At 41.1% G+C, this 22,635-nt stretch overlaps 1 protein-coding gene across 6 annotated transcripts in view; it reads right to left on the bottom strand.

Annotated features, from left to right (window-relative positions):
• LYST (lysosomal trafficking regulator) overlaps window positions 1-22,635 on the bottom strand; it is a 1,763,279-nt gene that overhangs the window by 631,832 nt on the left and 1,108,812 nt on the right. For all 6 annotated transcript variants that reach the window (XR_012751618.1, XM_075339737.1, XM_075339736.1 and 3 more), the window contains exons 34-35: window positions 20,664-20,809; window positions 7,794-7,890 (exon numbers count right to left, since the gene is read on the bottom strand). Coding sequence is in view for 5 of the 6 variants with exons in the window: in XM_075339737.1 (XP_075195852.1) it covers window positions 7,794-7,890; window positions 20,664-20,809 (243 nt within the window). In the remaining variant the exon portion in view is untranslated. The remainder of the gene's footprint in view (window positions 1-7,793; window positions 7,891-20,663; window positions 20,810-22,635) is intronic.

The raw sequence follows: 22,635 nt of genomic DNA, 5'->3' as shown, positions 1-22,635 counted from the left end.
TAGTGATCCACAGTGTCAAATGCAGCAGAGAGATCTAAGAGAATCAGTATGGAGTAGTAGTGAGCATTAGATTTAGCGGTTAGCAAATCATTAGAGACTTTAGTAAGAGCAATTTAAGGAGCAGAAACAAGTTTATAAAGGGTCAAAAAGAGAGTTATCCGAAAAACAGTGGATTAGAGAGGACTGGACTAAGCGTTGCAGAAGCTTAAAGATGAAGGAGAGATTTGAGACAGGTCTATAGTTTGCAACAAAAATGTTTTAGAAAAAACATGTATAAATTCTCTAAATGAATAGGACCAAAATTCCAATAAAAAATAAATTTTATTATAAACATGAATTAAAACATACACAAAAGATTAAAATTGAGATCATTACAGAATAAATCAGAGGATCCAACAGCATAATAAGCAAAAAATTACATATTGTGGAAATAAATAGCAACAACCATACAAATAATGCACATATTACAAAAAAATGTACAATATAAATTTATTCCCTCAAAAAGTACATATAATAGTAAGGGATAAACAAAATTCATGTAATGTGAAATAAAGTGCATATAGTCATGAAGCTGCCACAATTATATCAATCACTGTTAAATGTGCTTAAAAAAAGCCAGGAATACTATTTCAAGAGAACAATTCACAAAAATAATTACTAGATGGCACTAAAGTCCAGTACTGTCAATAGACATGTATAAAGAAAGTTAAGCCCAGCATTATACTGTGACTATAGCCATAACAAATCACAACGGGGATAGCGTGGATAATAACATAGTAGAAAATGTTACCTGGGAGAATGATACAGTGTGCCGCGATCCTCACACCCCGACATACGTTTCGTTACGCCCTGTTTCATGAATATAGGCTCTTTATTGCACATTACATTAATTTTTTGTGTGTGTGTATATATATATATATATATATATATATATATATATATACACATATATATATATATATATATATTATACATACAGTATAGACCAAAAGTTTGGACACACCTTCTCATTCAAAGAGTTTAATTTATTTTCATGACTGAAAATTGTAGATTCACATTGAAGGCACGAAAACTATGAATTATCACGTGTGGAATGAAATACTTAACAAAAAAAGTGTGAAGCAACTGAAAGTATGTCATATTCTAGGTTCTTTAAAGTAGCCACCTTTTGCTTTGATTACTGCTTTGCACACTGAACTGTATATATATATATATATATATATATATATATATATGTACACACACACCGTATTTTTCGCTTTATAAGATGCACCGGATTATAAGACGCACGACAAATTTAGACATAAAAAAAGGTAAAAAAAAGAAAAATGGGGTCAGTCTTATACTCCGGTGTTCTCTTACCTTAGGGCGGCAGCAGTGGTGGTGAAGCGGGGGTCACAGGTTGTGCTGGCAGGCGCGGCGGGTCAGTGGCAGGGGGTCTGTGGTGGCAGGAGCTGCGGGGTCCGTGGTGGCGGCAGCATCGGCGGCGGGTGAGTCGTGCAGCAGGCCGATGCAGTGAGTGTCCCAGTGTCCGCGGTCCCGGTTCAAATGATGGCTCAGTGGTAGCAACGGCGGTGACGGCTCAGTGGTGGCAGCGGCGGTGGCGGCTCAGTGGTGGCAGCGGCGGTGACGGGTCAGTGGTGGCAGCGGCGGTGACGACTCAGTGGTGGCAGCGGCGGTGACGGCTCAGTGGTGGCAGCGGCAGTGACGGCTCAGTGGTGGCAGTGGCGGTGACGGCTCAGTGGTGGCGGCGGCGACTGCTCAGTGGTGGAGCAGACCAAGGCCGTGTTTTCCCAGTGTGTCCGCGGTCCCGATTCAAGTGATGGCACCCGGAACGATGCATGCGCACATGGAGCTCTCATCCAAGGGCTCAATCTGTGCCCACGCTGACTCCCGGAGCAGCGCGTGCGCAGATGGAGCTCTCATCCAAGAGCTCCATCTGCGCACGCGCCTGCTCCCATCATTTGAAAGTTGGACCGCGGACAAACTGGGTAACTTGCTGGACAGCCGCCTGCCCCGCCGAGTACCTGTGCTTGTGTGCGGGCAGCAGCCAGGAGCCTGAGTGAGGGCGGCAGCCGTCTGCCGGCCGCACGGGCACCCGACCGCCGGCCGCACACAGCCACGGGTACCCGGCCGCCGGCCGCATACAGCGCCCGGCCGCACACAGCCTCGGGTACCCGGCTGCCACTGCACGCAAGCACAGGTACCCGGCTGCTTGCACACAGCCACAGGCACCCGGCCGCCCAATTGCCGCACAGACAGGACCCCCAGGTACCGCTATATTTGGATTATAAGACGCAGCCTCCATTTTGCTCCCAAATGTTTGGGAGGAAAAGTGCGTCTTATAAAGCGAAAAATACGGTATATATTATTTTTTTTTATATCCCTCATAATATTTACATTTATTTTTCATACACAAGACTATTTTATATTCATATTCCTGATTGATCAATTTTCACCATACTATTAGGCCCTGTGCGCACTGGAAAAAGGAATTTTCTTAAGAAAATTCCACAGGCACTGAAAGATTACCGCACCCACGGGAAAAAAAAAACACAAAAAAAACGCACCGAAATCCACATGCGTTTTATTGCGTTTTGGTGCGGTTTTTCCGTGGGTTGGTACATGTGTTTTAATGTAATAAAGCACTTTGAGAAAAAAAAAGGTAATTTCCTTCTGATATAGATAGAGAGCGAAATGGATAGATAGATAGATAGATAGATAGATAGAAGGATAGATACAGTTAGGTCCAGAAATATTTGGACAGTGACACCATTTTCGCGAGTTGGGCTCTGCATGCCACCACATTGGATTTGAAATGAAACCTCTACAACAGAATTCAAGTGCAGATTGTAACGTTTAATTTGAAGGTTTGAACAAAAATATCTGATAGAAATTGTAGGAATTGTACACATTTCTTTACAAACACTCCACATTTTAGGAGGTCAAAAGTAATTGATCAAATAAACCAAACCCAAACAAAATATTTTTATTTTCAATATTTTGTTGTGAATCCTTTGGAGGCAATCACTGCCTTAAGTCTGGAACCCATGGACATCACCCAACGCTGGGTTTCCTCCTTCTTAATGCTTTGCCAGGCCTTTACAGCCGCAGCCTTCAGGTCTTGCTTGTTTGTGGGTCTTTCCGTCTTAAGTCTGGATTTGAGCAAGTGAAATGCATGCTCAATTGGGATAAGATCTGGTGATTGACTTGGCCATTGCAGAATGTTCCACTTTTTTGCACTCATGAACTCCTGGGTAGCTTTGGCTGTATGCTTGGGGTTATTGTCCATCTGTACTATGAAGCGCCGTCCGATAAACTTTGCGGCATTTGGCTGAATCTGGGCTGAAAGTATATCCCGGTACACTTCAGAATTCATCCGGCTACTCTTGTCTGCTGTTATGTCATCAATAAACACAAGTGACCCAGTGCCATTGAAAGCCATGCATGCCCATGCCATCACGTTGCCTCCACCATGTTTTACAGAGGATGTGGTGTGCCTTGGATCATGTGCCGTTCCCTTTCTTCTCCAAACCTTTTTTCTTCCCATCATTCTGGTACAGGTTGATCTTGGTCTCATCTGTCCATAGAATACTTTTCCAGAACTGAGCTGGCTTCATGAGGTGTTTTTCAGCCAATTTAACTCTGGCCTGTCTATTTTTGGAATTGATGAATGGTTTGCATCTAGATGTGAACCCTTTGTATTTACTTTCATGGAGTCTTCTCTTTACTGTTGACTTAGAGACAGATACACCTACTTCACTGAGAGTGTTCTGGACTTCAGTTGATGTTGTGAACGGGTTCTTCTTCACCAAAGAAAGTATGCGGCGATCATCCACCACTGTTGTCATCCGTGGACGCCCAGGCCTTTTTGAGTTCCCAAGCTCACCAGTCAATTGCTTTTTTCTCAGAATGTACCCGACTGTTGATTTTGCTACTCCAAGCATGTCTGCTATCTCTCTGATGGATTTTTTCTTTTTTTTCAGCCTCAGGATGTTCTGCTTCACCTCAATTGAGAGTTCCTTAGACCGCATGTTGTCTGGTCACAGCAACAGCTTCCAAATGCAAAACCACACACCTATAATCAACCCCAGACCTTTTAACTACTTCATTGATTACATGTTAACGAGGGGGACGCCTTCAGAGTTAATTGCAGCCCTTAGAGTCCCTTGTCCAATTACTTTTGGTCCCTTGAAAAAGAGGAGGCTATGCATTACAGAGCTATGATTCCTAAACCCTTTCTCCGATTTGGATGTGAGAACTCTCATATTGCAGCTGTGAGTGTGCACTTTCAGCCCATATTATATATATAATTGTATTTCTGAACATGTTTTTGTAAACAGCTAAAATAACAAAACTTGTGTCACTGTCCAAATACTTCTGGCCCTGACTGTAGATGGATAGATAATCAATAGATTGATCTGTCCTCTATCAATTAATCGATAGAGTCCCTGTGAGGACACTGCAGTTCTCATGGTCGGTAGTGTGTTCACATTACCCCGTCCGTGAGAAATTACCCGTAATAACCTCTGCAGGCTTGTTAAGAGGCTGCATTCTGTACAGTGTGTCAGTCGCGGCTGGATGCAAGCGTCGTGGGACGTTTGTGGATTACGCCGGAGCGGTGTGTTGGGAGGGGTTAATAAAGGGGTGAAAGAAGGGGCTTTTTTGTCTTTTATTTAAAATAAAGGATTTTTCGGTGTGTGTGTTTATTCACTTTACTAACGGGTTAATCATGGAAGCTGTCTCATAGACGCTGCCATGATTAAGCCTGGACTTAAATGGCAGCGATGCGCTGCCATTTAACTCCTTATTACCTGGATTGCCACCACATCACGGCAATCTGGAAGAGCCAGGGACACTCCGGGACTGTTGCATAATGGATGCAACAGTCTCGGGGCAGCTACCGGCTGACATTCTTGGCTTCGGGAGGGGGGGCATTAACCCTGGCCCTCGCTCTCCCCAGCCTGAGAATACCGGGCCGCCGCTGTGTGTTTACCTCGGCTGGACAGTAAAAATACAGCGGAGCCCGCATTTTTTTATATATATACGTTTCATTTCTGTGTATTCTATATGTCTGTGTCTGTGTGTGAGTGTGATGTGTGTGTTTACTATATGTCTGTGTCTGATATGTGTGTGTGTTTACTCTCTGCACGGCTTCCTCTTCCTGTCGTAATGACATCATTTCCCTGCAAGGCAGTGATGAACATTATGTCCCGAAAACGCAAAATACCGCAGGGAATAACGCAGGGAAACGCAATGAACCGCACAGAATTTGCTACATGCGTTATTCCCTGCAGGATTTCACTATTAAAATTACAGTCAATGGAGTGAAATCCTGCAGCTACCTGCGGAAAAGAACTGACATGCAATTGTTTTTGCTACGGGAATCCCACAGCAAAACATGCAGCTGTCAAAATCCGCATAGTGCGCACAGCATTTTTTTTCCCATAGGATTTGCTGGTGAATCACTGCAGAGATGTTATGAACATTTTCTGCAGCGACACATGCAGCAAATCCGCAGGAAATCCGCGGCAAAAACCGACAAGTGCGCACAGGGCCTAATAAGGTATTTTTTGTATTATTGCTATTTGCATTAACTTATTTGCACAGTCACTTTATTTATATACCTTACTATTATAAGTACTTTTTGAGGGAATACATTTATATTGTACATTTTTTGTAATACGTGTATTATTTGTCACAGTATTTGGTTGTTGCTATTTATTTCCACAATATGTAATTTCTTGCTCATTAACCTGTTGGATTCTTTGATATATTTTGTAATCATCTCTATTTTAATCTTTTGTGTATGTTTTAATTCATGCTTAAAATAACATTTATTTTTTATTGCAATTGTGCTATTTAGAGAATTTAAACATCATTTTTCTAAAAAAATGTGATACTAAATTTGAGTGGGAGTGTCCATTGTGGGGATCATTTCCTTACATTTCAATATATTTTGACCACATATAGTGTTAATTTGTCAATAGTTTGTAAAGCAGTTTTTGCCCAGGGATGATTCTTTTTAATAGTTAGTGTATGTTGGCATGTTTGAAGGAGAAGTGAAAGACACCAGATGAGAGAGAGGTTAAATATTTTAGTTAGGTGAGCAGTAACAGTTGGGGAAAAGGACTGAAGGAGATGTGATGGAAAAGGTTCATTGGTGCAAGTAGTAGAGCAAGAAGAGGCCAGGACCCTGGTAACTTTTTCTGTGACTGGCTCAAAATCAGAAAATGAGGTAGATGAAGTATAGGAGAGAAGAGAATGAGTTACATTAGGAGACTGGGATAAAATTTCTTGTTAGATGTGCCTGATTGTGCTTAAGGAGCCATGGCACACCTAGCACTAGGTTTTCAGAAGAGAAGGTAGAGCCATAAATGAAATGGATTCAGCATGTAACCCTACTACCTTCATACATACTGTACATTCTCGATCTTCATAGAAATGTGACTTTGTGAAATGAGAGAGTTACCAATAGCAGAAGTCTCTCTATTGGTAAGTTAAAAAGAACCAACCAGCAGGATTTTGTGATATGAACTAAAAGCAGTGCCATATAGACAGTAAGATGCGAGTCCAGGCATAAGTGTTGTAGAAAGACGTTATGCTTGTTTGAAGAAATATCTGATGTTAAACATTGTACAAATATACCAATTACCAGGCTATTCTCCCTAAACAAGGGTTCTCCACTATCCCTTCCCCCCCCTTTTCATTTGTACTTATCTGAATGTCAGAATATAAACTTTAATACTTGTGAACCCCGTGTGGGGAAATCATTCTGCTTTGAACGTTATATTTTATGTTGTTAAAAGTTAAAAAACTCAGAACATTTTGGAAACTGAAATAAAAATGCAGGCAAGTAAGTGTAGCTTGGGGTATGATCTGTAGCTTTGGGTTACTGTTGTACTCTCATACTTTGTATAGTAAGTATAATTACTGTGTTCTGGTTATTAGCCTGTGTTAGGTCTCAGAATGTGACACTATGATGACAGATTGCTAATAAATATTTTTATTTAAAAAAAATTCTGTTCAAACTTTGGACCTCATTGTAGTGACTTTTTAGTCCCAGTGGTGGGACGCTCAGGAATCAGACTTTTATTACCTAACTAGGGAATAGGTGATAAATTACAGCACAACCCTTTTAAAAGATTTAGGCCGGGGTCACACACCTGTAGATTCTCTTATCTGAGAGAATCAGGCCGATTATGCAAATAACACTCGGATCACACTCTGATCAGAGTTGGATATGAGTGTCAGCTTAGTGTGATCCAATTCTCTATGATGAAAGAACCGTAGTACACTGTCAGGATTAGATGGGGGCAAGGCTTCTCCAATATTAATTGAGTCAGCAGATATCAGACACCGTGGGAAACCAAAAAAAATCAGCACAAAAATGTATATGCATTCATTGCTGGAGCGATTGTTCTTCTGTACATACTCCAGTATTTTAAAGATTTGTCACCAGATTTCACAGATTTTACTGCATACATTAGTAAGCAGATATGGCTGGTAGCTATACTCATTTTAAAAATCAATGTCAAAATGGTTGCATGACCCTGATAAAAAAAAAATTATCATGAGTGCCCGGAATTTTCATTTTAATATCAAGAGTAAAACTTTAAAAACAATTCTGACATGGATTTTTTCAAACAAGTACATTGGATCTCGCAGTGTATATTAGATGTTTTTATTAACGTACCAAGTTTATATTTGAAAATTTAGTGACAGATCCGCCTTAAATAAGATGATGAAAATAAAAGCAAATTCTCATAAATCAAAGGCTTTAGAATGCTCACCTTATATGTTCACTTGCTGCTTTCTCTTTTACAGTAGAAGATAAAGAGGAATGTGTTTTGTCTTCAAAAATGTAAGACAGAGGTGGCTTAACAGAATCTGTGAAATGACAAGAAAATTAAATGAAGACAACAAAACAACTAAACTAAAAGAAGAAATACAGGAAAAATAATGGCAGTGAATAAAATACAGTAAAATTAAATAGAATAATAATGCAGTGGAACTTTGGTTAACGAGAACAATCCATTCTGGGAGTGTGCTTGTTAACCAAGTTACTCGTTTGGCAAAGCAAGATTTCCCATAGGAAATCATTGTAATGCAGATAATTTGTTACACAAATTGTTACATGTCCCATCCTGATCCCCTATTGTGCCATTCCACACATGCACAAACACGAACAAACACACATGCACACACATATATTATACTCACCTTACCTTCCATTCCATCACCGGCCTCATGGTTCTTGCAGTTTGCCGGTACATGATGTGTATCGGGTAACCATCCCGACCGATGCAGGAACTTCCGCTGCCAGAGCGCTGACATCAAAAGCAAGAGCCGCTTGCCTCTGATTGGTCAGCGCGGTGCCTTTGAGTAGCGGCTGACAGCGGAAGTTCCTCCCTCATCATGATGGTTACCAATACACATCCTGTAGCGACGAACTACAAGAACCGTGAGGCTGGTGATGGAATGGAAGGTAAGGTGAGCATAATATATGCATGTTTGTACATGTTTGTGTGTGTTTGTGCGGACTGTAAGAACGGGTCAGAACGCGGTGGATGTACGGAACCGGAAGTGTGTGCGGTGAGTAGTTTGCTCGTACGGCAAAGCTTGCTCGTAAAGTGAGTTGGAAATTTACAGCAAGCTTTGCTCATTAAGCGGAATACTCGCTAACTGGGTTACTCGTTAACCGAGGTTCCACTGGATACAGTATATCACAAACCTGAGTACATCCCTCACATTTTTGTAAATATTTTATTACAACTTTCCATGGGACAACAATGAAGATAGGACACTTTGATACCATGTAAAGTAGTAGTCAGTGTACAGCTTGTATATATTTGGTGTGCCTTCTAAATAACAACACAGCCATTAATTACATACCCATAAAATTAAATATGGTCTCCATGGCTAAAAAAGCAATTCCTGCAAAAACAGAATAATTTTTTTTTATTACTATATTAAAATACAACATTTTAAACAGGGAACATACTGCTGAGGGAATATAAATAGACTTACAACCCACAGTAAGTTAATTCCTATATGTAAGGACCAGCATTCAAACACATACTGAAATAAATAAACAAATAAGTAAAGTGTACACATGGATACAGTATAATATATTGAAAAATATCACATAAATGATGCTAGTGCAAATAAGTATACAGTTAGTATGGAAATCACATCATTGATGTCATTTCCGGATGTGGATTTCCTGTTCATTAGCTTATAGGGGTTTCCCATTCTGATTGTTACATGCTATGAGTAAGGACTTTCCAGTTTGAAACGCGTAAGCGAGCGAACCATGGACTGCTTGATTTTATACCCCTTGCTATTTTTAATGAAGTTTCAATAAATTTCAACGAATTTTAGAGAAAAATCCCGGATGAGTTGCTGGATATCCTTTGTTTGTACTTGTGATTACACCATGGATCCCCGATGTCCTCGCATCTGTGCAACGCCCGGCTTTGATTGAATCCAGTGGAAATGGAGCACTAGGGTGAGCTGAAATCTCTTTTTTGAGTAAGTACGGAAAGTATTCAGACCCCTTTACATTTTTCACTTTGTTTCATTGCAGCCATTTGGTAAATTCAAAAAAGTTAATTTTTTTTCTCAGTAATTTACACTCTGCACCCCATCTTGACAGAAAAGAAAACAGAAATGTAGAAATGTTTGCAAATGTATTAAACAAGAAAAACTGCAATATCACATGGTCATAAGTATTCAGACTCTTTGCTCAGTATTGAGTAGAAGCACCCTTTTGAGCTAGTACAGCCATGAGTCTTCTTGGGAATGATGCAAAACGTTTTTCACACCTGGATTTGGGGATCCTCTGCCATTCTTCCTTGCAGATTCTCTCCAGATCCGTCAGGATAGATGGTGAACATTGGTGGACAGCCATTTTCAGGTCTCTCCAGAAATGCTCAATTGGGTTTAGGTCAGGGCTCTGGCTGGGTCAGTCAAGAATTGTCACAGAGTTGTTCTCAAGCCACTCCGTTGTTATTTTAGCTGTGCGTTTGGGGTCATTATCTTGTTGGAAGGTGAACCTTTGGCCAAGTCTGAGGTGCACAGCACTCTGGAAGAGGTTTTCTTCCAGGATATCTCTGTGCTTGGCCGCATTCATCTTTCCTTCAATTGTAACCAGTCGTAATGTCCCTGCAGCTGAAAAACACCCCATAGCATAATACTGCCACCACTATGTTTTACTGTTCGGATTGTATTGGGTAGATGATGAGCAGTGCCTGGTTTTCTACACACATACCGCTTACAATTATCAGCAAAAAATTCTATCTTCATCTCATAAGACCAGAGAATTTAATTTCTCATAGTCTGGGAGTCCTTTATGGTTTTTTTTCTGCAAACTCTATGCGGGTTTTCATATGTCTTGCACTGAGGAGAGGCTTCCGTCGGGCCACTCTGCCATAAAGGTTCAACTGGTGGCTGGCTGCAGTGATAGTTGACTTTGTGGAACTTTCTTCCATCTCCCTACTGCATCTCTGGAGCTTAGCCACAATGATCTTGGGGTTCTTCTTTAGCTCTCTCACCAAGGCTCTTCTCCCACAATTGCTCAGTTTGGCTGGACAGCCAGGTCTAAGAAGAGTTCTGATGGTCCCAAACTTCTTCCATTTAAGGATTATGGAGGCCACTGTGCTTTTAGGAACCTGGAGTTCTGCAGAAATTCTTTAGTAACCTTGGCCAAATCTGTACTTTGCAATTCTGTCTCTGAGTGCCTTGGGCCTACTTTGACCTCATGATTCTCATTTGGTCTGACATGCACTGTGAGCTCTGAGGTCTTATATAGACAGATGTGTGCCTTTCCAAATCAAGCCCTATCAGTTTAGTTAAACACTGCTGGACTCCAATGAAGGAGTAGAACCATTTCAAGGAGGATCACAAGGAAATGGACAGCATATGACTTAAATATGAGCATCTGAGCAAAGGGTCTAAATACGTATGACTGATATTTCAGTTTTTCTTGTTTTTTTTAAATTTGCAAAAATTTCTACATTTCTGGGGTTTTTTCTGTCAAGATGGGGTGCAGAGTGTACATTAATGAGAAAAAATGAACTTTTTTTTGAATTTACCAAATGGCTGCAATGAAATACAGTGAAAAATTTAAAGGGGTCTGAATACTTTCCGTACCAACTGTATATTAGATATATAAAATACAAAGACAGATTAGTAACACATGTACAGATCCTGCTAAATTTAAAGCAGGATAACAAACAACATAATATATCTAAATAAACGACCTATAATACATATATAAATCTAAATCCCAAGTAAAAATTAACTAGTGAATAATGCAAATTAGAAACATTTTCCATGATCACCTTGCAGTCATAGACACTAATTATAGGAATCGAAGGCAGTATGTCCCTCCCCCAGATGAACGTTTCGCCCAGTCAAACACATTTTATATATCAAATATATAGCTTTTTGCACTAGCATCATTTATTTGATTTTTCTCATTGTTTTAGCATAGGTGAACTTTATAGTTAGATTTTCAATATACTGTATGTATCTCTGAACTTTACTTATTTATTTTTTGCAGTATGTATTTAAATGCTGGTCCTTACACATAGGAAATAACTTACTCTTGGTGTCAGGCGATAGATGTTCCTTCATAGGAGTATGTTTCCTGTTTTTAATATTGTATTTTTATATATTAATAAATATATTAATAAAAAATAGTTTTAAATATATTTTTGCATGAATCTCTTAAGCCGTGGATATCATATTTCATGGATTAATGGGTATGTAATTAGTCTAGTGAAGTGTCATGCACAAAAGAATATCTTTTGGACATTAGATTTAATCACAACCAATGTCTATCGCTGGCAACAAAAGTGAGCACATCCTAAGTGAAAACTGTGAAATTGTGTCAATATTTTGCGTGACCGCCATTATTTTCAAGGACTGCTTTAACTCTCTTGGACAGAGTTCACTAGAGGGTTTAAATAAGCAGAGAGTTAGCAATGGAAACACCCATTGCTCAACACACCTGGTCTCTGTCCAAACCATTCCTGGCCACAAGAGGGAGCCTCCCAGCAGCCAAAGCATAACTGACATTCACAACACTGGTGGTTGTTAGAGACCTTGTGCTTTTAAAACTTCTGTTTGAGATTGCTCCACAGATGCTCAATAGGGTTTAGGTCTGGAAACAATATTGGCCACTCCAGCACCTTTACCCTCAGCTGTTTTTTGTTTTTTGTTTTGTTTTTTTTTCAGCAAGGCCATGGTCATCTTGGATGTGTGTTTGGGGTAATTATAATGTAGGAATAATGCCCTACGCTCAGTTTCTGAAGGGAGGGGATCATGCTCTACTTTAGCATGTCCCACTACATGTTGGCATTCATGGTTCCCTCTATGAATTGTTGCTCCCCACAGCCAGCAGCGCTCATGGGAGCCTCAAACCATGACACTCTCACCACTATGCTTGACTCTAGGCAATACACACTTGTCTTTGTACTCTTGATTTGGTTGCTACCATACACGCTTGACACCATCTGAATCAAAGACGTTTATCTTGGTCTCATCAGACCTCAGGGCATGGCTCCAGTAAAACATTTTCTTACGTTACTTGTTTCCAGCAAATCGTTTAAGGGCTTTCTTATGCATCATCTTTAGAAGAGGCTTCCTTTTGGGACAACAGTCTTGGAGGCCAATTTGATACAGTGTGCGGCATATGGTCTGAGCACTGACAGGCTGACCCTTCCACTCCTTTAACTTCTGCAGCAATGCGGGCAGCACCAATACAGTGGGAAAAATAAGTATTTGATACACTGCAAATTTTCCCATCTACTTAGAATGGAGAGAGCTGTCATTTTTATCGTCAGTATACTTCAACAGAATCCGCCCCAAGAAATACAGATAATCAGATTATATAATTTTTTAATTAATTCACTTGCATTTCATTGCATTGAATAAGTATTTGATCACCTGCCAACAAGCAAAAATTCTGGCTCTCTCAGATCTGTTTTTTTGTTTAAAAAGCCCTCCTACTCTGCACTCACTACCTATATTAATTGCACTTGTTTGAACTAGTTACCTGTATAAAAACACCTGTCCACACAATCACACTCCAACTGCTCCACCATGGGCAAGACTAAAAAGATGTCTAAGGACACTAGGAACAAAATTGTAGACCTGTAAAAGCTGAGGTGAGTTACAGGGCAATAGGCAAGCAGATTGGTGAGAAGGCAACAACTGTTGGGACACTTATTAGAAAGTGGAAGAAACACAAAGTGACTGCCAATATTACTTAGTCTGTGGTTCCATGAAATATCTCACCTTGTGGGGTAAGGATAATTCTGAGAAAGGCCAGGAATCATCCCAGAACTTCAGGGGAAGACCTAGTCAATGACTATGAATAGAGCTAGGACCAAAGTCTCAAAGATTAACGATAGTAACACACTATGCCATCATGGATTAAAATCCTGAAGGGTACGGAAGGTCCTAATGCCAGCAAATGTCCAGGCCCGTTTGAAGTTCGTCAATGACCATCTGGATGATCCAGAAGAGGAATGTGGTCAGTTGAGACCAAAATATATTTTTGTTTGTACCAACTCCACTCGACATGTTCTGAAAGTTTTCTGAAACAGCAGCTGATGTCATCACAAGCTTGTGTCCACAGATATGGACAACTGGTAAGTGGCCCAAGGATTGGACAAGATCGGTGTTTATTCCTGTTCCTAAGAAAGGAGATGCTGCTGACTGAAGAAACTATCACTCTATTGAGCTCATACCAGCTATATAGTACTGAAGAACCTACAAAGATGGTTACAGCCTTACTTTGACAAAGAGCTGCTAAAGGAACAAGCAGGATTCAGAAAAGGCAGAGTAATAAGGCCTTGTGTGTATGCTGCTTTTTTGCTGCTTTTTTGGTGCAGTTTTGGGAGAAGTTTGTGGTCCTAAACTGCATGTATGACCTTCCCCAGCAAAGTCTATGAGACTCTATGAGGCTGTGCGCACTTTGCTTCTTTTTTGCCTGCAGTTTTGGTTAAAGAAAAAATGAAGCAGCAGGTCACTTCTTTTCTGCGTTTTTCCCTGCGTTTTGCCATTGACAATGTAAAAAAAAAATCACAAAAATGCAATGAAATGTGGCAAAAACACACCAAAAGCGCAACAAAACCATATTTTTTATGCTTTTTTTTTGGGTAGAGGTTCCTTTTTTTGTCAAAAGGAGCATTTTTCACTGGAGAAACAAAACTGTAGTGTGCGCACATAGCTCAACAGATGTATGTTACTTCTAGCATTAGAGTGATAATGGAAAAGGCCAAGGAATATAACAAGGAGCTCTATCTTTGCTGCATCAACTACAGAAAAGCCTTTGACTGTGTTAATCACCAAAAACTTGTGCGTAATCATCTGATCAGTCTTATTAGGAATCTTTACATTGACCAAAAAGCAACAGTCAGACAAGGCTGCATACTGTAACCATTTCTCTTCAATTGACATGCAGACACTATTTTCAGGAAGGCTAGACTTGTTGATAAAGAAGGAGTAAAGATTGCTGGACGAATCATCAACAATGTTAAATACGCAGACATCACAACATTGAAAGTAACGACCATACAGGTGCATCTCAATAAATTAGAGAATCATCAAAAGTTAATTTATTTCAGTAATTCAATACAAAAAGGGAAACACATTATATACAGTGCTGGCCAAAAGTATTGTCACCCCTGTAATTTTGTCAGATAATACTCAGTTTCTTCTTGAAAATGATTGCAATCACAAATTCTTTGGTATTATTATCTTCATTTAATTTGTCTTCAATGGAAAAAAAAATTGTCATAAAGCCAAATTGGATATAATTCCACACCAAACATAAAAAAGAGGGTGGACAAAGTATTGGCACTGTTTGAAAAATCATGTGATGCTTCTCTAATTTGTGTAATTAACAGCACCTGTAACTTACCTGTGGCACCTAACAGGTGTTGGCAATAACTAACTCACACTTGCAGCCAGCTGACATGGATTAAAGTTGACTCAACCTCTGACCTGTGTCCTTGTGTGTACCACATTGAGCATGGAGAAAAGAAAGAAGACCAAAGAACTGTCTGAGGACTTGAGAATCCGAATTGTGAGGAAGCATGAGCAATCTCAAGGCTACAAGTCCATCTCCAAAGACCTGAAAGTTCCTGTAAACGAAAAAGAAGGGGAGCCAGCACTGCTTGTGAATGGCTTGCAACAATGGAGAAATAAAAAGTGTAATATTCACAAATTCGTTCCTACTGTAAAATTCAATGAGATTTTTTGCAAATGATTGATCAATGATTTGAGCCCCCCTACCCCGTCACGGCAAATCTCACAAGCAGTGCAAGCCATTCACAAGCAGTGCTGGCTCCCCTTCTTTTTCGTTTACTGGTCAGGTGGTCGACCGCCACCATGCCGTGCACGCCCAGTGTGGTTTGCAAATTCCTTCTGTAGCCATCAAAATTCAGTCTGGTGCTTGTTCACACACAGCCACCACCTCCTGCTCCAAGGCATCATTATTTAAACACCACCTGCCTGAACCTTGTTCCGCCCTCATCCATGCTTGCTGGTCTGGCACTGTGAGGGCCAGTTCTGACATTGTGCTGGTGTGTGTGGTTCTGCCACACACACTGGCACCTGGGCTGCCTTTATTCGCGGTTGTCAGTCCTAGCAGCATGGGAGCGGTTCAGACATGTCTCAGGTAAGTGGTGTCTTCATATGGTCCTGCTCATTATATGAGACCTTTTGGTACATAATAATTTATAATATAGCGTTAGGGACCCCCCTATAGGGATTTGCCGTGACGGGGCAGGGGGGCTCAAATCATTGATCAATCATTTGCAAAAAATCTCATTGAATTTTACAGTAGGAACGAATTTGTGAATATTACACTTTTTATTTCTCCATTGTTGCAAGCCATTCACAAGCAGTGCTGGCTCCCCTTTTTTTTCGTTTACTGGTCAGGTGGTCGACCCCCACCATGCCGTGCACGCCCAGTGTGGTTTGCAAATTCCTTCTGTAGCCATCAAAATTCAGTCTGGTGCTTGTTCACACACAGCCACCACCTCCTGCTCCAAGGCATCATTATTTAAACACCACCTGCCTGAACCTTGTTCCGCCCTCATCCATGCTTGCTGGTCTGGCACTGTGAGGGCCAGTTCTGACATTGTGCTGGTGTGTGTGGTTCTGCCACACACACTGGCACCTGGGCTGCCTTTATTCGCGGTTGTCAGTCCTAGCAGCATGGGAGCGGTTCAGACATGTCTCAGGTAAGTGGTGTCTTCATATGGTCCTGCTCATTATATGAGACCTTTTGGTACATAATAATTTATAATATAGCGTTAGGGACCCCCCTATAGAGATTTGCCGTGACGGGGCAGGGGGGCTCAAATCATTGATCAATCATTTGCAAAAAATCTCATTGAATTTTACAGTAGGAACGAATTTGTGAATATTACACTTTTTATTTCTCCATTGTTGCAAGCCATTCACAAGCAGTGCTGGCTCCCCTTCTTTTTCGTTTACTGGTCAGGTGGTCGACCGCCACCATGCCGTGCACGCCCAGTGTGGTTTGCAAATTCCTTCTGTAGCCATCAAAATTCAGTCTGGTGCTTGTTCACACACAGCCACCACCTCCTGCTCCAATGCATCATTATTTAAACACCACCTGCCTGAACCTTGTTCCGCCCTCATCCATGCTTGCTGGTCTGGCACTGTGAGGGCCAGTTCTGACATTGTGCTGGTGTGTGTGGTTCTGCCACACACACTGGCACCTGGGCTGCCTTTATTCGCGGTTGTCAGTCCTAGCAGCATGGGAGCGGTTCAGACATGTCTCAGGTAAGTGGTGTCTTCATATGGTCCTGCTCATTATATGAGACCTTTTGGTACATAATAATTTATAATATAGCGTTAGGGACCCCCCTATAGAGATTTGCCGTGACGGGGCAGGGGGGCTCAAATCATTGATCAATCATTTGCAAAAAATCTCATTGAATTTTACAGTAGGAACGAATTTGTGAATATTACACTTTTTATTTCTCCATTGTTGCAAGCCATTCACAAGCAGTGCTGGCTCCCCTTCTTTTTCTGAAAGTTCCTGTGTCAACGGTGCGTAGTGTCATCAAGAAGTTTAACCCCTTCACGACCATGGACTGATATATCCGTCATGGAGCGTGTCCCGTTAAGCCCTGCCCCCTGCCGCGGGCAGGCGGCGGCGGTCAGCACACATATCAGCTGTTTTTAACAGCTGACATGTGTGCCTGCTAGCCGCGGGTGGAATCACTTGAACCCGCGGCCATTAACCCCTTAAATCTTGCTGCCAAAGTCTGGCAGCAAGATCTAAATGCGCGCGGCCATGTTTTTTACTAACCGCCGCCCCCACCGGAAGTCACGTGCGTGATCACGTGACTATCGGTGGTTGCCATCATAGCACAGGGTCATGTGATGACGCCTGCAGCTATGATGTTTCACTTTCGTTTTCCCTCGCTGTGATCAGCAGATAGATAATAGCGATCGGATTGCTGATCGCTATAGCCCTCTAGGGGGACTAGTAAAATAAAAAAAAAGTAAAAAAAAAAAAAGTTTTAAAAAATAAAAAAAAAAAAACCTAAAAGTTCAAATCACACCCCTTCCCCCCCATTGGAAATTAAAGGGTTAAAAAATAAATAAATATACACATATTTGGTATCGCCGCGTTCAGAAATGCCCGATCTATCAAAATATAAAATCAATTAATCTGATTGGTAAACGGCATAGTGGCAAAAAAATTCCAAACGACAAAATTACGTTTTTTGGTCGCCGCAAGTTTTACGCAAAATGCAATAACAGGCAATCAAAACGTAGCATCTGCGCAAAAATGGTACCATTAGAAACGTCAGCTCGAGACGCAAAAAAATAAGCCGTCACTGAGCCATAGATCCAAAAAAATAAGAACGCTACGTGTTTCGGAAAATGGCGCAAAACGTGCGCCACTTTTATTGGACAAAACTGTGAATTTTTTTTTAACCGCTTAGATACAAGTAAACCTATACATGTTTGGTGTCTACAAACTCGCACCGACCTCAGGCATCATACCCACACATCAGTTTTACCATACAGTGAACACCGTCAATAAAACATCCCAAAAACTATAGTGTCATCACACTTTTTTTTGCAATTTTTCCGCATTTGGAATTTTTTTGCTATTTTCCAGTACACCATATGGTAAAACTTGTGGTTTCATTTAAAAGTACAACTTGTCCCGCAAAAAACAAGCCCTCATATGGCAAGATTGACTGAAAAATAAAAAAGTTACGGCTCTCGGAAGAAGGGGAGCAAAAAACAAAAACGTTAAGTGCCCCGGGGCTGAAGGGGTTAAAACCCATGGCACTGTGGCTAACCTCCCTAGATGTGGAAAGAAAAGAAAAATTGATGAGAGATTTCAACGCAAGATTGTGCGGATGGTGGATAAAGAACCTCGACTAACATTGAAACAAGTTCAAGCTGCCCTGCAGTCCGAGGGTACAACAGTGTCAACCCATACTATCCGTCGGCGTCTGAATGAAAAGGGACTGTATGGTAGGATACCCAGGAAGACCCCACTTCTTACCCCGAGACATAAAAAAGCCAGGCTGGAGTTTGCCAAAACTTACCTGAGAAAGCCTAAAACGTTTTGGAAGAATGTTCTCTGGTCAGATGAGACAAAAGTAGAGCTTTTTGGGAAAAGCCATCAACATAGAGTTTTTTTTAGGGAAAAAAAAAGAGGCATTCAAAGAAAAGAACACGGTCCCTACAGTCAAACATGGCGGAGGTTCCCTGATGTTTTGGGGTTGCTTTGCTGCCTCTGGCACTGGACTGCTTGATCGTGTGCATGGCATTATGAAGTCTGAAGACTACCAACAAATTTTGCAGCATAATGTAGGGCTCATGGGTCTTCCAACAGGACAATGACCCAAAACACACTTCAAAAAGCACTAGAAAATGGATTGATAGAAAGCACTGGAGACTACTAAAGTGGCCAGCAATGAGTCTAGACCTGAATCCCATAGAACACCTGTGGAGAGATCTAAAAAAAAAACAACCTCATTGATGGTTACTGGAACCGGTTGTTCGCAGTTATTTTGGCTAAAGGTTGTGCAACCAAGTATTAGACTAAGGGTGCCAATACTTTTGTCTGGCCCATTTTTGGAGTTTTGTGTAAAATGATCAATGATTTGATTTTTGTTTCATTCTCTTTTGTGTTTTTTCATTGCAAGCTAAATAAATGAAGATAATAATACCAAAGAATTTGTGATTGCAATCATTTTCAAGAAGAAACTGAGTATTATCTGACAGAATAGCAGGGGTGCCAATACTTTTGGCCAGCACTGTATCTGGAAATTGCCCCCAAGGATGAACCACAATTCTCTTCCTGAGATCTTAGCTAATTTCTTTTGACTTTCCCAAGATGCTACACAAAGAAGCGTATTTCAGGTGTGCATTAAAATGCATCCAAGTGTGTCTCTAATTAATTCAGATGTTGCCAATAAACCTATCAAACGCTTCCAAAGACATGACATCTTCATATGGGCTGTCCCATATTGTTTAAAGGCATAGTACTGTAAAGGGCGCTTTACATGCAGCAACATCGCTAACGAGATGCCGTTGGGGTCATGGAATTCGTGACCCACATCCGGCCTCGTTAGCGACATTGTTGCATGTGAAACGCACGAACGACCATTAACGATCAAAATTACTTACCTTATCGTTGACGCATCATTCTAATCCCAATTATCGTTGCTGTTGCAGGACGCAGGTTGTTCATCGTTCCTGCGGCAGCGCAGCACACATCGCTATGTGTGACACCGCAGGAACGAGGAACATCACCGTACCTGCGGCCGCCGGCAATGAGGAAGGAAGGAGGTGGGCGGGATGTTCCAACCGCTCATCTCCGCCCCTCCGCTTCTATTGGGAAGCCGCTTAGTGACGTTGCTGTGACGCCGCACGAACCACCCCCTTAGAAAGGAGGCGGTTTGCCGGCCACAGCAACGTCGCTGGGCAGGTAAGTACGTGTGACCATTCTTAGCAATGTTGTGCCCCACAGGCAGCGATTTTCCCGTGACGCACAACTGACAGGGACGGGTGCTTTCACTAGCGATGTTGCTGTGTGTAAAGTGCCCTTTAGTGTATGTAAACTTTTGACTTTGCAGAAAGTAATAAAAATGCCTTCAAATATTCTCTTTCTCATTATTCTGGCATTTGGCAAATATAAATAATTTTGGTACTCCTAATTTACCTAAAACGGGAAAGGTTTATTTTGATTTTATGTCAAATACTGAGAAAAACATGCATATGTGTCATTTTAAATAGTGTATGCAAACTTCTGGTTTCAACTGTATTTGAAAAAGTGAGTTAAGGTTATAAGAATAATAAGTTATATATATACATTAAATTCTGAAACTACTGTACATCTTGACTCTAGCAAGTCTTGTGTATCTTTAGGTTGCTAATTTGTTGATTTATCTAAATTTCACTCTAAATGGCATAACATTTCATAATTCTTCAAATATGTAATGTGTGAAGCCTGATTCGTTCTCACGGCCCACTGAATAAGTTACACAAATACATAGGGGCTTTACAAGTAGAAAAATAATTCACAAAAAGAAGAAATGGTAGCGAAAAATCCCTTGGAAATGAACTTAAAAATAACTTGCCTTCTTGTTTTTGCCTGTTCAGGAGAATGTACTTGTTTGGAATTTTAAAGTAGTATTTTTGTAAGCGTCTTCTTTCACGATTTGGACCCTCAGTTGGATCAAGCTGAAAAGAGGTTGGATATGATGCCGGGTCATACCAGACAGCCCTTTTGGAGAAAATGAATAAAAATTGTTGGAATGTTTAAGAACTATTAAAGAAGAATTTGGCATCACCAAGAAAAAAGTCATACAATGAAGCACACAATATGACAGCAAATTAAAGCAAAATACAAACAAAGTAATAGAATGCTCTTCTTAAAGGGACTCTGTCAGCAGAGACTGACTATACAAACCAAGGACAATTACTAGTGCATCATGCTGCTGCTAATCATTTAAATACACCTTCCCACCTGGTATATTCCCTTAATCTCAACCTCCCCTATTTTTTGATTGACAGCTCTGGCTTCATAAAGCGAGAAAAGGGAGGAGTTACATGGAAAACAGCATGTGGAAAAGTGTATTTAAAAGATTAAACCTTTCATGATGCACTAAGCGCCTGTACTCGTTTTTTACAGTCATTCAGTGGTGACAGATTCCCTTTAAAGTAGTTGCTCCAAGTGATTATTTATTTATAGTATCATTAGAGTAGAGGGGTATGGATTGAATACCTGCAGATCAAATAGCGAAACACAATTCTCTGTTACACTATACGAGTTACTTATAACCCATTACATGTTAAAATTGCACAACCTGGAAAGGACTCAGTCAGCACAGATTGACTATACAAACTAAGTGCAGGCGCTCTGTGCTTCATGGCGGGTCTAAACATTTAAATACACTTTCCCACCTGCTTGTGTTCCATCATTCACCACCTCTGCTCTTCTTTGATTGATAGCTTTGGCTTCATAGAGCCAGAGAAGGGCAGAGATAGATGGAAAACAAGCAGGTGGGTGTATATAAATGTTTAGCTTCACCATGATGCACAAACACCTGTACCTGGTTTCAACAGTCTTTCTGTGCAGACAGAGTCCCTTGAAAAAAACGGTACAGTGATTCTAATTTTTGCATGAATATATATTGGTTATATAATCAACTAACTATAGTACCCGGCATTGGCTGGGATAGTACCTAAGCATCTCTCTGTCTCTCTAACTCTCCCTCTGACTGTGTGTCACTCTCTGTCTCTCTCTCTTTGTTTCTGTATGTGTCTGTCTGTATGTGTCTGTCTGTCTGTATGTGTTTGTCTGTATGTGTTTGTCTGTCTGTGTTTGTCTGTCTGTCTGTGTCTGTCTGTCTGTGTCTGTCTGTATGTGTCTGTCTGTATGTGTCTGTCTGTATGTGTCTGTCTGTATGTGTGTCTGTATGTGTCTGTCTGTATGTGTCTGTCTGTATGTGTCTGTCTGTCTGCATGTGTCTGTCTGTCTGCATGTGTCTGTCTGTCTGCATGTGTCTGTCTGTCTGCATGTGTCTGTCTGTCTGCATGTGTCTGTCTGTCTGCATGTGTCTGTCTGTCTGCATGTGTCTGTCTGTCTGCATGTGTCTGTCTGTCTGCATGTGTCTGTCTGCATGTGTCTGTCTGTCTGCATGTGTCTGTCTGCATGTGTCTGTCTGCATGTGTCTGTCTGCATGTGTCTGTCTGCATGTGTCTGTCTGCATGTGTCTGTCTGTCTGCATGTGTCTGTCTGTCTGCATGTGTCTGTCTGTCTGCATGTGTCTGTCTGTCTGCATGTGTCTGTCTGTCTGCATGTGTCTGTCTGTCTGCATGTGTCTGTCTGTCTGCATGTGTCTGTCTGTCTGCATGTGTCTGTCTGTCTGCATGTGTCTGTCTGTCTGCATGTGTCTGTCTGTCTGCATGTGTCTGTCTGCATGTGTCTGTCTGTCTGCATGTGTCTGTCTGTCTGCATGTGTCTGTCTGTCTGCATGTGTCTGTCTGTCTGCATGTGTCTGTCTGTCTGCATGTGTCTGTCTGTCTGCATGTGTCTGTCTGTCTGCA

This window comes from Anomaloglossus baeobatrachus, chromosome 3 (assembly GCF_048569485.1).
Source record: "Anomaloglossus baeobatrachus isolate aAnoBae1 chromosome 3, aAnoBae1.hap1, whole genome shotgun sequence".
NCBI lineage: Eukaryota > Metazoa > Chordata > Amphibia > Anura > Aromobatidae > Anomaloglossus > Anomaloglossus baeobatrachus.
The sequence above is the reverse complement of the archived record's forward strand: the minus strand, read 5'-3'. Positions and strand labels throughout refer to the sequence as shown.